This window comes from Hyaena hyaena, unplaced genomic scaffold, assembly GCF_003009895.1.
Source record: "Hyaena hyaena isolate Hyena2069 unplaced genomic scaffold, ASM300989v1 scaffold_497, whole genome shotgun sequence".
In the NCBI taxonomy this organism is placed as follows: domain Eukaryota; kingdom Metazoa; phylum Chordata; class Mammalia; order Carnivora; family Hyaenidae; genus Hyaena; species Hyaena hyaena.
The window spans coordinates 571,080-586,437 of NW_024081130.1; the positions used below are offsets into that span (position 1 = coordinate 571,080).

The following is a 15,358-nucleotide window of genomic DNA, read 5'->3' on the forward strand; positions in this document are numbered from 1 at the left end:
CATTAGATAAGCCAGTTTTAAGTTCAAGGAAAATGGATACAATCTGGGGAGCCAGTGGTCCTTAAGACCACCTGACTGACTGGACTCACCGAGGCAGAGGGTGGCAGGCTGGGGGAGCACCTGGCTGGAGGCCTGAGTCACTCCAACACCCCAAGGCTGAGCAGGGGCTTCCTGAGGACCGGGAGGATGGCCTGGAAGCCAAGACTACTGTCCAGTCTGCAAACATGATGTTTTCAAAGATTATTTATTTATTTATTTATTAATGTTTTATTTATTTCTGAGAGAGAGAGATAGCATGAGCAGGGGAGGGTCAGAGAGAGAGAGGGAGATACAGAATCTGAGACAGGCTCCAGGCTCCGAGCTGGCAGTCAGTACAGAGCCCGATGTGGGGCTCGAACCCATGAACCGTGAGCTCATGACCTGAGCCGAAGTGCGCCGCCCAACCAACTGAGCCACCCAGGCGCCCCTCAAAGATTATTTAATGCTGTGTGAAAATGTTCACCACAGGTGACCCGGTATGTATGGGGGAGGGGGATCAGCATACGGAACACAGTGTCAACAGCTCTTTTCTGCAGCTGGTGGTGGCTGAAGCTTATTGTTATTTTCTTCTTTACAATTTTCTCTGTTTTCTTAATTCTCAACATTGAGCATGTATTACTTGTAGAAACATTCTTCGACAAGCACATTTGAAAACAAATATTGGAAAGTGGTTTTTGCCGCTCAGAGAGTACTCCAGCCTAGTTCTGCATCAAACATGTGCCTTTAAGAGGGGACTTTGATCCTTCTCACCCACCGTGGGTGCTGCAGAAGGGGAGCAGTCCCGCCCCACTCCAGGAGGGCTTCAAAAGGGTTTTTGGTCAGAAGCATTCCGGGGTGGGGGAAACTGGTCAAACGTTCAAGGTTGTCCTGACGCTAAGCAGGCCCTATCTCAAGAGCTGCTGCGCCAGCAGCAGGGACAGACGGTGGGCCTGTCATGAATTGACAGAGGGACAGAACGGTTTCATTCAAAACAGTTCATTACAAAACAGTTTATTAGCATCTGTGCTGCCCGGTGCACGCGAAGAGCGGCCCCCTCCCCAGGTGCCCTGGCCTCCCCACCTGAGCCTCCAGAGAGCAGCTCCCCGGTGGGCGGGCCCCTGACGTGAGGCAATGTCCTTGCTCCTCTGACTCCAGTCCCCTCGCTCCTGGCCAGGGGTTAAGCCCCACCTCGAGATGCCATGGGGATGGTCTCCCCTGAGTGACTGTCGCCTCCAGCATTTGAGAAGAAGCCTCCGCCCCCAGGGGCCGGAGCCACGTCCACCTGGATGACACCATGCACCTGGGAGAGCTGGGGGCTGTCCAAGCTGGCGATGAGCTGGCGGGGCCCTGGTCGCACAGGCACAAACTTCTGGTGCAGCGTCACTGTCTCGTTGCCCCCAATGTCCCTGTGGGCAGAGACAGGGTCATGGACCTAGGGTGGCTGGGGGTGGAGTGGGGTGAAAGGACTGATGGGGCGCCCAGGAAGGAAGCAGCAGAAGGTGGAGCCCTTCCGGCATTTCTGGGCTCAGCTGGAATCTCCACATCAGTGGCCGGGAGGATGGCCCGGGGAGTAGACAATTGGCATCTTTAAAGTGAGAAGTGTGTGTGTGTGTGTGTGTGTGTGTGACTGAGAGAGAGAGAGAGAGAGAGAGGGATACATGTGTGCATGTACACACACACATACTATAGTGTCTTCATTTTTTCCCTCCTCCATGGGCCTCTGGAAATTTAGTCCCAGACCTTCTCTCTGGGAATCACAATCTCACCAGCCTTCCAACTGGCCTCCTTGCCTCCTCTGTCCTATCTTATTTTCCCACTCTAGTTTCTAGTCACTCGGAGGTGAACTGAACCCCAAGAGGTTGGCTTCCTCGGCGCTTATGGGATGTGACGGCAGCTCCCTAACCCGACACACAGGCTCACTCTGACTCAGCCCCGCCTGCACGGCCTCATCACCCCCCACCATTCCTCCTGCCCACCAGCCCCAATAACAAGCTCCTTCCCCTCCCTTTTCATGCTTGGCTCCCGGGCTGGCTCCAGGCCCAGCTCACACCACATCCTCAGTGAGGGCTCCCCGAGCACCTCCTGCCCTCAGGGAAGTGAACCTTGTCCTGCGCTGAGCTCCTGCAGTAATCCGCACGTGCACTTTACACACTGGACATGACTGCATTTCTATCACACCTGCTCGTGCCTGTTGGCGTCTGTCCTTTCCTGCCTCTGCGTGAACCCTTGCCTCTGGCCCCTTCTTCAGCCCAAGCCTGCCTTGGGGTATCTACTATGGAGCCGGACTCTGTGCAGACATCTGAGTCCTCCGAGGGAATGAGCCAACACCCCACCTTCAAAGATGGGCTCTCCTTGGGGCAAAATATTTATCTTGGAGCCTGCTTTCAAAGGGCGGCCCTGGACCATGTTGGACTCTTTCTTCTACTGCTGTTAGCTGTGTGGTTTAGGACAAGTTACTAAACATCTCTGATTCTCAGTTTCTGGTCTGTAAAATGGGAGTGAATGTAAAATGAGGGGGTGGGATCAGATGGTCTTGAAGTTACCTCTAAGTTCCATGAAGGAGGGAATAAGTGGAAGGCAGGGAGATATATATGGTTTCTCCGTTAAGTTACAGACCTAATTTCTAGACTTCTTATTACAATATATAACTAGACATTAAGTCTATAACTTAACAAGTAGGCTATACTGTGGCTGGTTACAAATCTGCATTTTTAATTTGTGTCCATTTTTCCATAGATACAAACTTCAAGATGTTTAGGCTCAGGCCAGCCTTCAACACACTACTTGATTCATACTAAAATTGAACTGTACTATATCAGAATATAGCCTTTATTTGTAACGTAATTTCCAAGAAAAATTGCTTTTCGGTTTCCAGCTAGGAATGTCAAGATCTCTCCCAGCCTGGCCTCAGGGTCAGGCAAGACCTGACACACCCACGTTTGCCGGTTTAAGTTGAGCGCATCAGCTGCTACAGCTGGAATGTGCCTGAAACCAGCACAGGTAATGAAACCGACTCTCTGACAAGGACACCAGAAATTAGACACCCAAACAAGCATTGTCCTTCAATTATGTACTTGTTCAATCATGTTGCCAACATTTTTAAAAACATTTTTAAAAACTCCTCTCAGATTTGTCTTCAGAGCCACTGAAAACCACACGTACACCGTGTGCACCTAGTCTGTCTGTCTGTCTCTCTCCGCCACATGCACCAAGCGCATCCTCTTCCTCTTTTACAGCCCAGCCTCATTTCTGATTGAAAAGGGCACACTACCCACCTTTTCCACCTACCTTATTAATTAGTCTTAGCTTTAAATGGCTTCAGGTTGTTTCTCCAAAGTCAAGTCTACCCCAGAAGGCCGCCCATAAGGACATTCTAGAGAATATGATTCAGGCTGTGGGGCAAATTCCCCAGCAGGGTTTGGAATAGACTTCCAGCCTCCCCTGGTGACTGGTTTGGTGGTGACAACAGCCAGCCATCCGGAGGAGTAAGTTTGGAATGTTTATTAAGTGGCCAGTCACCCCGCTGGGTGGCACACCTATGCTTAATGGGGTTTCCATACCACAGCCTTTGATGCGCAAACGAGAGCAACTGTAACACCTAACCCTAACACCCATCTTGGAATCTAATATATCTGAGCCAACAGCCCAGGGATTTCCCCCTTCTCAATTGTTCTGTAGACCCCCACCCAGGCGCGCTTGCAACAGAGGGGAGCCACAGAATGTCTAAGGAGGATCTCTCTTGAGAAGCCATCATCCAATCCTTTCATTTACTGGAGAGAAGACTGGGGCCTTTAAGCTGGGGGGAGCCTCACACAAGCCCCACAGCTACAGAGAGGGGCTGGATCTCCCGATGCTCCTAGGCTGGGGCAAGAGTCAAAGGTGTGGTGGAGTTGCTGAGGGGAGTCCAGCTCTGGGGACCCCCTGGACAGGGGAAACCCTCCATCATCTGCAGGTGACAGACGCCTATAGAGTGAGCTCACTGGGAGGCCCAGGTTGCACTCCCTAAGCTGCAGGACACCCTTGCAGGTGAAATGGGGAAAGCACTCCTTTGTGGCCTATCACGTCATCCAGGGTCAAGGCTGAGGCAAAGCTCAGGAGAACAACCTTTCAGCTTTGACCCGTTGGCAAAAGTAGGGGCCACCACCCAGCGGAGCCTGCTGTATGTCTGGGGAAGGAATGGGCAGGGTGGCCAGGGACCCTCTGCTTCCCCTACCCAGCCCCTCCACAGGGGCTGTCCCTTTCCCTCAGGCACTCTTTGTCAAGAGAGGAAAACACCTTCCCCTGTCACCAGAAGTCTGATCTTAAAGGTCAGTCAGTCTCTGGCCTTCTCTGCTTTCCCTCTGTGCTATTCCAGGGAAGGTCACAGCAGCGTATGTGGCTCTGTGTCAGAGAGGACAGCCCAGGCCCACACACACAGGCCCTGGGTGTGCCCTCACTGGTGTAGGACCTCGCCGGGTCCAGGGTGAGGCCCAGGTGGGCTGGCAGACAGCCTGAGGCACAGAGCCCTCTCCTTGGGAACTGCTGCTTGGCCCTCATGGCACAAACGAAGCCACAGGCTTGAGAGCCTACGTGTCAGACGGGCCGTGGTGGGAAGAGCAGAGTCTGCCCCTTACGGGCAGGGAGGCCTCGTGAGATGCGGCCACCAGCTTCCCTATCATAAGGCGGAGGTGATGGTGGCAATAATCAAAATAAGAACTACCAACAGAGGCTCGCATTGTGCCAAACCCAACACTCAATGCTTTATGTACATAGCTCACCTAATTCTCACAACTGCCTTTAGAGCCAGGGAAGGTTGCTATCCTTGCTTTCCAGCTGAGAAAACAGGCTTAAAGGAAATAAGTCACTTGCTCAAGGGCACATATCTAGTGAGTGTTGGAGCTGAGACTTAAACCTAAGTCTTCAGGATCCCAAAGCTTTGCAGTTTCAACTGTACAATGCTCTCTAAAGAACTTTAGGGGCGCCTGGGTGGTTCAGTTGGTTAAGCGTCCAACTTCAGCTCAGGTCATGATCTCGCGGTTCGTGGGTTCGAGCCCCACGTTGGGCTCTGTGCTGGCAGCTAGCTCAGAGCCTGGAGCCTGCTTCGGATTCTGTGTCTCCCTCTCTCTCTGACCCTCCCCTGCTCATGCTGTCTCTCTCTATGTCACTCTCAGAAATAAATAAAAACATTTAAAAATTTAAAAAAAAAAAAGTACTTTAAAGGACTCTTGTGGTCTGCAAATGGGATAATAATCCTGAAGTGCCTGGTCAATTCCCGAGTGGTGGGTACATGTTAGTGATGAGCAGCTACTGATTCCTACAGGAAGTGCTGGCTCCCCAGTGCGACAGTGAGGAAGGACAGGCCCGGCACTAGGTACGCGGCAGGTCTCCTTTAATGCTGCTCCCAGTGAACTAAGTCAGGAGGTATTGCTGGCTGGCTCCAGGTTGCTGCGTTGGGTCCTGACTAACTACTGTCCTGACCCAGAGATGAAGTGACGTGGGACCTGGGGCAGTCTGGGAGGCAGAAAAGGGCAGGGGTGGGGGTGGGGAGAGACTGGACTCACCCCACATTGAGGATCTTGGGTCTCTGTAGACCGGAGCCCTCCAGCCGGAAGACGACGTTGGTAAGGGTGACAGGTAGGGGGTTCTTGAAGACAATCTGTACTTCGCATTCCTGGCCAACCACGGCTGCCCCCAATAACTAAGAGAAGAAGAGACCCACCTCCACATTAGAGACCCTGGCCAAATACAGGGGAATCATACACTCTACCAGAGAAGGGAAAATTCCAGAATCAAAACCTCCCCAAGTCCCACATTTGCACCCCTTAGAAGAATGGGGCTCCACAGATGCCAGAGAAAAAACTCCAACCTCCTCCCAAATGGAAGCTTCCGCAGGATTGGGAATAGGAGATCCAATTTTACAGGTGAGGAAACTGAGGCCCAAGAGCCCAAAGCCAGTCCCTGACCTTCTTCCTCAGAACTGCTCGCCAGGCTTAGTGTCCTCTCCCCTCCCCCTCTGACTTCCCTCAGCCCCAGGGCATCCTTGGCACCCAGCATGCTGCACTCACCGTGAGGGAAAGGTCTGGGGTACGCAGGCGGAAGGTGTGTTGCTTGGCCAGCACCTGCCCGTTCTCCTTGACGTGGCCCGAGACGTTGAGCAGCATGGACCCCTGGTCTACGAGGTGGGGCCGGTATTCCTTGTAGGCCACAGGCATGGACACGCGGTCCGCTGCGGAGAAGAGGCAAGGTGTCACCTAGGTCCGCTTGCCCAGACACGGCCTCCTGGGGTCTCCATGTCCACAGCCCCGGGGTGCCGGGCCATCAGTGGGGCAGGGCAGGGAAGGAGCACTCACAGGCCCCTGGCGCCAACACCACTTCTTTCTTGCTCTCCTTGAAGACAGGCCCGGTGACCCCGGTGTAGAAGGTAACCGACAGGTAGAGATGCAGCTTCACGGTGCGGCGGCTGCCGCCGCGATTGGTCAGCACCACGCAGACGGTCAAGTCCTGCCCCATCACTGCATCCTGTGCCTCCACCTGCATCGCCACATCCTCAGCCGAATCACGGGTGGAGTACACGTTGGGTTTGCTGCCGTGGGAGGCTGCTGTCTCCACTGCCTTGCGCTCTGCTTCCGAGCCTGGGGGTTGAGGGTAAGGGTGAGGTCACGGTGCGAATCCTCAGCGTGGACCAGAGCTGACCAGGGGGGGAACGGTACCTTCTGGGTGTTTATAAATGTGGGTGACATCATCTCGCATGTTGGATCCAATGGCCTTTGTTATGATGAGCGTACCAATGGCCTTCTCTTCCACATACACAATCTTAAAGCTGCCATCATCCTGTCTCTGCCAGTAAACTTTGTCACTGTTGACCTGTTGGGGGGTGGTAGAGGGTGTGAGCCAGGAATGAGATAAACAGAGGGTCTGAGGGTGGGCCTGACCCCTACCCCCCACCCGCAGCTGCCTTCGCCTGAACCTAGGAGCTGCAGGGAGGGCTGGATCCAAAGGTTAGGAACTTCCTGGCACAGCCAAACTCGGAGACTTTCCAAGCTGAGCCAGATGAGGCCAGAGAGCAGGGAAGAAACTGGGAGGCTCCTTGCAGTGCATTTTGGCATTAATAACAGTAATCCCTTATGCTCATTCACAGACTTTATGACTTATAAAGCAGTTTCATACCCATTATTTCTTTTGATCCTGAGTACAGGAAGCACAGCAGCCATTATTATCACCCTTTTACAGTTGTGGAAACCTAGACTCTAAATGAGTGACTTGCCCAAGGTCACACAGCTACTCAATCAGCGGTGAAGTCAGGACCAACGAGAGAACTGAGGCCTGACACCAGTGCTCTGGTGCCTCCAACTACCCAAGAAGGCATCTGGACCACAGCCCTCACCTCGGCAAAAATGAAGGGCGTGTCGTACTTCATGTAGACCAGGCCATTCTTGATGGACTCCACAGAGCAGGGGCCACAGCAGAAGATGCCTAGGGGAGCAGGACAGAGGTGAGAGACCCATGGAGGCTGAGGGGATCCTCTGATCCTGGGGAGAGGCCCACCCACCAAACCCAGTGCCCACAGCCTCAGGTCAGCTGCCACCTGGTCCAACCCAGGGAAGGATCATAAAGAAGAACACAGTTCCATTTGGCTTCAGTCAATGAGGGCGGGGCCAAACGTGGGACCAGCCTGCCTTGATAACCAAATCATCAGCACATCCTTCCTCTACTGGCCGAAGCTGGGTGTCGGCTGGGACCCCCAAAAGTCAGGAACCCTGTCCTGCATCAAGACAAACCCAGAGCCCAGGGTGGCTCTGCTTGCAGTCTGGGAAAGCAGCCACCATTTCAGAAAGATCCAGAACAAACCCTCAGCTCCATAGCCTGTGGTGTGTCCTCTCTGTGGGGAGGGTTGGGGGGGGGGGCTGGTGGGAAAGAGATTCTGTTCTTGGCATGCTAGGGAGGGTTTTCTGGAGGAGATGGGCTGACAAGGAAAAGGCTTGACAAGACAGGGGACAAAACAGGAAGTGAGGGCCATTCAACAGGAAAGATTCTTAGAAAACACCTGGCATTTTGGTTTCCTTTTACAGATAGGGAGGGACACAGGCTCAGGGAGGCCAAATAAATGTCAGGATCTGACAAGACAGTCAGATACAGAAAGAATGGGAGAAGCTAATATTTACTGAATAGCTACTATGTTCCAGGCATGCTGCTGTCCTCTCGGATGTATGATGATCTCACTTAACTCCCCCAACAACCCTATCTGGTATATATTATCCCCATATATTTTTTTAATATATATATATTTTTATTTATTTCTAGGAGAGAGAGAGAGAGAGAGCATGAGCAGGGGAGGGTCAGAGAGAGAGGGAGTCACAGACTGAAACAGGCTCCAGGCTCTGAGCTGGCAGTCAGCACAGAGCCCGACGTGGGGCTCGAACCCACGAACTGCGAGATCATGACCCAAGCGAAAGTCTGACGCTTAACCGACTAAGCCATCCAGGCGCCCGCCCCTCTTGTTTGTCTTCTTAGCACTGAATACTTCCTATACTTTGTTTACTACTTTATCAAATTATTTTCTTAATTTTCATAGTTTATAGTAGAGTTTCATGGGTCCTTTAAATTTTACAGTNGCGGGGCTCGAACCCACGAACCGCGAGATCATGACCTAAGCGAAAGTCAGACGCTTAACCGACTAAGCCACCCAGGCGCCCCTATATTATCCCCATATTATAGAGAAGTGATCAAGCTGGAACCGGGTCTGGGTCTGGCTGGCCTCGGAACCGCTGCCTGCTGCCCACCCCATTACTTCCCAGAGTGGGCACGGGAGCTCAGACCTCCCGATGTCCCGGGCCAGGCTGTCCCAGCATCGCGGGCAGCGCTCGGTTGCACAAGGTGAGGGACACCGTTCACAGAGATGGTTGAGAGGGAGGAATGTAGGTGAGGCAAGAGCTATCTGGCTTGGGGTGAGGAAGGGAAAGGTGGGGAAGAAGGCAGCCGGAGGGGCAGGCCTGGCTGCCTGGTGCTGGAATGTGAAGGTGGAAAGGGACGGCTGTTTGAGAACGGAGTGTACGGCAGATGTGGTGTTTGTGGGAATGTGTGTGCCGTGGAAAAGACACCAGTAGGTCATGCCATCAGTGATGATCTCTTAGGGCTGGGTTATGGGGCCTACTTTCTTCCTCTGACCTATCTGAACTCTGGCATTTTTCCATCCTGTACACACAACTCGTAATGGGCCACAAAACAGACAAGAGAGGAACTTGGTGAAAGTCAGAATACACGAAGGGGGTCAAGGCCTGGTGAGGCTCTGCTGCTGACCTGATGCCCCGTGCCCTAGAGGAAGTTACTCCACCTCTCTGGGCCACCCCTTCCCACGCATCCCACAAGGGCCTGCAGTGGTCTCAAACCCAGATCATCTTCAGCGTCACCAGAGGAGCTTTCAAAAATGTAGATCTAGGGGTGCCTGGGTGGCTCAGTTGGTTAAGAGTCCAACACTTGACTTTGGCTCAGGTCATGACCTTCTGGTTTGTGAGTTCAAGCTCTGCATCGAGCTCTATGCTGACAGTGTGGAGCCTGGTTGGGATTCTCTCTCTTTCTCTCCTTCTCTCTCTGCCCTTCCCCCTGCTCACATTCTTTCTCTCAAAACAAATAAATAAACAAACAAAAAAATATGTAGATCTATCCCTGAAATATCTAATGTGTCAGGTCTGGGGTGGGACCTAGACATTTACTTAAACAAAACAAAAACGGGGGCACCTAAGTGGCTCAGTCAGTTGAGTCTGACTCTTGATTTTGGCTCAGGTCATGATCTCATGGTTTGTAAGTTTGAGCCCCGTGTCAGGCTCTGTGCTGATAGAGCACAGCCTGCTTGGGATTCTCTCTCTCTCCCTCTCTCTCTCTCTCAAAAATAAATAAGCACTTAAGGGTGCCTGGGTGGCTGAGTAGTTAAGCATCCAATTTCAGCTCAGGTCATAATCTTCCAGTTTGTGGGTTTGAGCCCCATGTTGGGCTCTGTGCTGACAGCTCAGAGCCTGGAGCCTGCTTTGGATTCTGTGTCCTCTCTCTCTCTGCCCCTCCCCCACTCATACTCTATCTCTCTTTCTCTTTCAAAAATAAACATATAAATAAATAAACAAACATTAAAAAGATAGAAAACAAAAATAAAATCAGAAATGTCCTGAGAAAGAATAGGGAACTTTTATGTCTTATCTTATTCAATTCTGTACTTCCCCCCCAACTTCCAAGCTTGTGTTACTTAGTATGTATTAACGACCTTTTTAACTTAAAAAAATAGATAAATAAAATGGTCCTTTAATTAATTACCTCTGGGATGTGTAAGTAAAAGAGCAAATGAGAAGAGTAGGTGTGCTAGGGGGAGGAAAAAGCTTTCACTGAATTTTCTTGAATCTTTTGACTTTTGAGCCACCTGAATACATTAACCATCATAAATAAAGATTTAGGCAAATAGAGAGTTATGCAGAAATGTAAAAATAACGACAGGCCACACAGTGATTAAAGAAACATGGGGGTCTATAACAAACTTCAAGAAAATAAACTGAATGTGTATGTCTTTTAAAAAGAAAGAGAGAAAGAAAGAAAGGAAGGAAGGAAGGAAGGAAAGAAGAGAAAGAAACAGAGAGAAAAAGAAAGAGAAAGAAAGAAAGAAAGAAAGAAAAGAAAGAGAGGAAGAAAGAAAGAAAGGCAGGAAGAAAGAAAGGAAGGAAGAAAAGAAAGAAAGAAAGAAGGAAAGAAAAGGAAAGAAAAAAAGAAAAGAAAAGAAGAAACATGGGGGTTAAAGGGCCTGGTTCTATTGCCCAGATGGTGCTGACGCTCAGGGCTTATTTCCCAGGTTGGGAGATGGGGAGGGGCCAAGGGGGCACAGGAGCCTGGTGGGGCCCGTCTCACCGCTGCTGGTTTCCTGGGGCGTGGCGTCTACCACCTGCCATCCATCAAAGCCAGAGGGCAGATCTGGCCTCTTCATCCAGCAGTCGTTCCATACGTGGAAGTTCCTGGATGGACACGGAGGGAGCGCTGGGTCTGAGCAGCCTGCCCAGGGCCTCCCTGCACCCTCAGGGTCCAAGTCTTGGTCACCATCCCTCGGTCACCAGGGATGGGGCACCCTGCCCTAGCCCCAGCCTCACCAGACAGAATCGTGGTTCAGGTGCTCGAGAGGCTTCATATTCTCGTCAAAGTAGATGTCCATGGTGAGGGACGTGTCTGTGTCATGTGCCGAGTTGAAGTTGGTGACAGTGCGGGTAGCCAGGCCCAGGCAACGCAGTACTGCGGAGGAGCCAGGGTTAGAGTTCAGGGCCCGGGCGGGAGTGGGGTGGTGGTGGGCAGGTGAGGAATAAATAGCAGGGGACAAGGGGTTGGCAAGCTGGGTCAGGGGTCAGGAGGCCTTTGGGCCAGGGAGCGCTGGGGGTCAGGGGAAGCCAGGCCACCTGCCTGGCCTTGTACCTGCCCAGCCCTTCTCCCTCCTCTCCCCTAGGCCTCCCTAGGTAGTTAACACTAATTAATGATAATTAAGGTCAACCTACCATCCACCCTCCCCCCCACCTGTCCCTGCACTGTAGCCACTGCTGGGTGGGGCTCTGGTTTCCCTCCCTCTTCCTTGTAGGGCCCAGGCTACTCCTGTCCCAGCCCCTCCACTACCTGTTGTGGTCACACCGGCGAAGACCCAGCACTGGCCGTAGGGGACGGGATAGCCAGTGCGTAGGTAGCTGAGTAGGATCTCCACGCTGCCCACCCAAGCCGAAGGGTTAGTGCCTCGGGAGTAATCACCAGACCAGTTTCCAATCAGGACCCCATTGTCATCCAAGGAGTTCACCTGCCCAGGACAGGATGGAGTTGGGTGGAGTTGAGGGAGAGGCTCAGGAGCTTCCATGTGGTCCCCAGCCCTGCCCCTGCCACCACCCCTTACCCCTAGCCAGCCTGAGCCCTGCCCAGCCCTCCCAAAGACATCTGTTCCCCCCCTCCACTCCCCGCGTGCCCCCCCCCCCCCCACTGCCGGATCTGACACAGTAATGTGAATCCTGGGTGTGCCAAGTTTTGGGTTTGGCCCTACATTCCACAAGAGCTGGGACAGAAGCCAGGAAGGGTGGGGTGGGGCTGGGCAAGGAGAAAAGAGAGGGAGTGAGACCCCTCCCACAATACCCTTTGCAAGGGCAGGACAGGGCTGAGTTCCTGGAGAAATCAGAAAGGGCAGGAGCAGGGGGCAGGGGAGGCGGGAGGCAGACGCGTCAGCGCTCAGAGACATGCGGGTGCTCACCATGGCAGAGATGACCCGGGAGACGCTGACCGGGTCCCCGCGGCCTCCATATGGCATGCCCCGCCGGTCCAGGATGTACAGGCAGGCATCCAGCACTCCATGGTCAAACTGGAGGGAGGAGGGCAGAGGTGACCCCTAGGCCAGCACCCGCTTCCTCACCCCCACCCCCCGCCCCGCCTCTTGCTTCCCCAAGTGCACGTGGCCCTGGCCAGCCGTACCTGCCCGTAGTTCCAGGTCCGCTCGCCAATCTGCGCTTCAGTCCCATAGTAAATTCTCCCAGATTCATTAAGCACGTACTCCTGTCGCCAATCTTCATGCTCCACGTACACGATGTCCTCTGTGTCCCCAAAACACATATGCCTCTTCCCCTCTAGACCTCTCCCTGGGCCCCGCCTGCCCCTGGACCATCTCTAGAGGACTCCTGTCCACAGAGCAGGAGAGGGGACACCTCTAGCCCGACAGCACTTCTCCCTGGAAGGTTGGAGGGAGCGTGACAGAGACAGGGGAAGGTGGCTGCAGCCAGGGCCCTGGAGAGGTGAAGCCATGTGACCTTGGGCAGCCACCGTTCTACACTGGAGCTAGGTCCCCTCACCTGAACAACAGAAGGCCGGCATTTCCTAGGCACCTAAGCACCTAGCTGGATTCGAGGAAGGGAAGCTCTGACTCTCCCTCCTTCCTGTTCACGCCCTGCCCCTGACTCCAGCAGGCTCACCTGGACACCACGGATTGAAGAGGATGTAGATCTCATTGTGGGGGTCAAAAGGCAACTGGAACTCGCCAGCCTCTGAACGTGTGCGGACCGTGAATTGAAACTTGCCGATGATGGCGTTGGGGGAGGTGTGGACACGTAGGTTCAGATTCTGCCCGCTGGCCTTGGTCACCTGGGCTTTCCAGCCTCCACTGCCCCCCTTCCCCACTGGGATGATCACGTGCGTGCCCTTCCCCACCTCGGGGTTGTTTCCTGGAGTAGGAGAAGCAGCAATTAGCTGGTGAGTCTTCTCTGAGGGGAGATGGAACCTTGGACTTCTCCCAGCCCAACCCAGAATGTGTATGACACACACCGGTGTGTGTGTGTGTCCCTGAGTTGGGCCATCACCTTAGTCTGTGACAGACTCTGAGAGCAGCTATGTCCCCACCCGATGCTTGCCCGCATGCCAGGGCAGAGCCCCAGTCCAACATCCCAAACCTGTTCCCCTGACACTGAACTAAGAGGTGGGTAGAAGAGACAAGGCCACCATCACCCTCTGCCTGCCTGCCTGTCCCAGTGCCTGGGCTGGAGGGGCAGAGCTGCCCTGGCTGGGTCGAGATGCCCCTACCCCCTGGTGATCCTGAAGGTCAACCCTGCCTATCCCCTGGGGCTGCACTTCCAGAGCCTTGGGCATGCCTGGTGGCAGCGGTGGGGGTACCTGGGAAATTAGAGGCTGGGGTGGGCACGGCTAGGCCCTAATCAAAGGGTATGAGGAGTCGCCCGCCCCCGGCAGCAGCATAATCACCAGCCTGGGCAGTCAACGGCCACCAAGCAACGTGGTGAGGGAGGCACCTGCCCTGGGCCATTGGGGACAGAGAAACAGACAGAGTTGGAAAGAGAGGAGAGCGAGCGAGCCAGCCACACCCTGGAAGGAGAACAGACCCAGACAGAAAGACACACAGAGGCAGCAGCAGTGAAGGAGTAGCTGAAGCGAGCACCTGAAGAGAAAGTATTTTGAGAGATGCCCCAGGAGCCTTGAAGAGGATGAGCTTAGGAACATGGGACACCAAGACCCTCCCCGAGACACACTCCTGTGCTTGCACCTGTGTTGTCTGGCAGAGGTGAGAAGTGGGGTGAAGGAAGAGCTTAAAGATGTCCCTCTGACCCTAAAACCGGGGCTGGAGGCCCTGCTAGCCAGCACTCCCCAATTCTAGGGCTTTCACCCTCCCCACTGCAGGCCCCACTAACCGATTAGCAGCTCCAGGGCGACATGATCAGAGGACTCATAGGGCCGAGAGAGGTGGAGGACCATGTTGAAAGGCTGCCCACGGCGTAAAATCAGCTCGTCGTACTCAAATTCATCCGTGTGGTGCTCTCGGCGATTCTGGTCTGAGCGTGAACTCATCAGATCCACACCGGTCACCACCAGCATGCCCTCTGCAAGGCCACAGCTCTGGGTCAGCAAAGCCCCATGGGAACCCCAGGCCCCCAGAGATGCCAGGGTGAGTCTCAGGCCCCATAAAAAGAGCTTTCAGCTCTCAGATAAGGTTAATAGGAGAGCCTCACCTCTGATGGTGCCATCTCCAGCTGCATTCACACCACCGGCCCGGGAGCCAGGCCGGCGGGAATCTGAGCCCCGGGAGTCTGGTCTTCGACCCCCAGAGCTGGACCCTCGACCCCTGGAGCCAGACCCTCGGTCTCCACGGGGCTCAGGTCCCCAGTCAGCATCTGTTTCATTTCGGCATGAGCAGCAGCCACAGCAGCGAGCCCAGAAGGAACGGCCTCCTCGACGAGACCGTCTGTCTGGTTCTGGCTCTGGCTCTGGCGAAGGTGTGGTGGGGGGCTGCCAGGCGTTCCCGCCCCAGCGGCCCACATCTGAACGAGGACCGTCCATCATGCCTGTGTGGAAGAGGCAGGGAGGCTCTAATCACCCACTCAGACCTCCTGTACTCAGAACGCCCCAGCTGGCCCGCCCAGAAGCCCTCTAGCTGGAGAGCTGACTCAGTCCCAACCAGATGACTGCAATGATCCCAACTTGCCCCAGAGATGCCCCCAGAACAATGCACGGACCCTCCCCCAAGACTCCTTTCAGGCTCACCTAGAGAAACTTCCCACACTGCAGAGAAATCTTTCTCCTCTTACCCCCAACAGCGACATCCCCCAAACTATATGACCCACTGAGAAATCTGCTCTTTTTTTTTTTTGTTTGGTTTAAAAAAATTTTTTTTTAATGTTTTATTTATTTTTGAGAGAGAGAGAGAGAGACAGTGTGAGCAGGGGAGGGTCAGAGAGAGAGGGAGACACAGAATCCGAAACAGGCTCCAGGCTCTGAGCTAGCTGCCAGCACAGACCCCGATGCGGGGCTTGAACCCACAAACCATGAGATCATGACCTGAACCGAAGTCGGATGCTTAACCGACTGAGCC

The 15,358-nt window shown here is 53.8% G+C and overlaps 1 protein-coding gene across 1 annotated transcript; it reads right to left on the reverse strand.

The window, feature by feature from the left end:
• Positions 1–1,182: 1,182 nt before the first annotated feature.
• TGM1 (transglutaminase 1) lies at positions 1,183–14,829 on the reverse strand. Its single transcript, XM_039254745.1, has 14 exons — positions 14,499–14,829; positions 14,181–14,369; positions 12,957–13,205; positions 12,463–12,581; positions 12,245–12,352; positions 11,629–11,803; positions 11,118–11,256; positions 10,882–10,985; positions 7,382–7,470; positions 6,708–6,861; positions 6,348–6,629; positions 6,063–6,223; positions 5,559–5,695; positions 1,183–1,424 (listed from the first exon to the last, which is right to left on the reverse strand). Exons 1-14 carry the CDS (start codon positions 14,827–14,829, stop codon positions 1,196–1,198), a joined length of 2,466 nt encoding a protein of 821 aa, XP_039110676.1. The 3' UTR covers positions 1,183–1,195.
• Positions 14,830–15,358: the final 529 nt, after the last annotated feature.

Excerpts from the sequence above, each read along its gene's own strand:
- TGM1 (XM_039254745.1), bottom strand. The coding sequence starts at position 14,829 with ATGATGGACGGTCCTCGTTCAGATGTGGGCCGCTGGGGCGGGAACGCC. Across the intron at positions 10,986-11,117 it reads CTGAACCACGATTCTGTCTG|GAACTTCCACGTATGGAACG; the intron begins GTGAGGCTGGGG and ends GTGTCCATCCAG. Across the intron at positions 5,696-6,062 it reads CCCCAGACCTTTCCCTCACG|TTATTGGGGGCAGCCGTGGT; the intron begins GTGAGTGCAGCA and ends TTCTTCTCTTAG.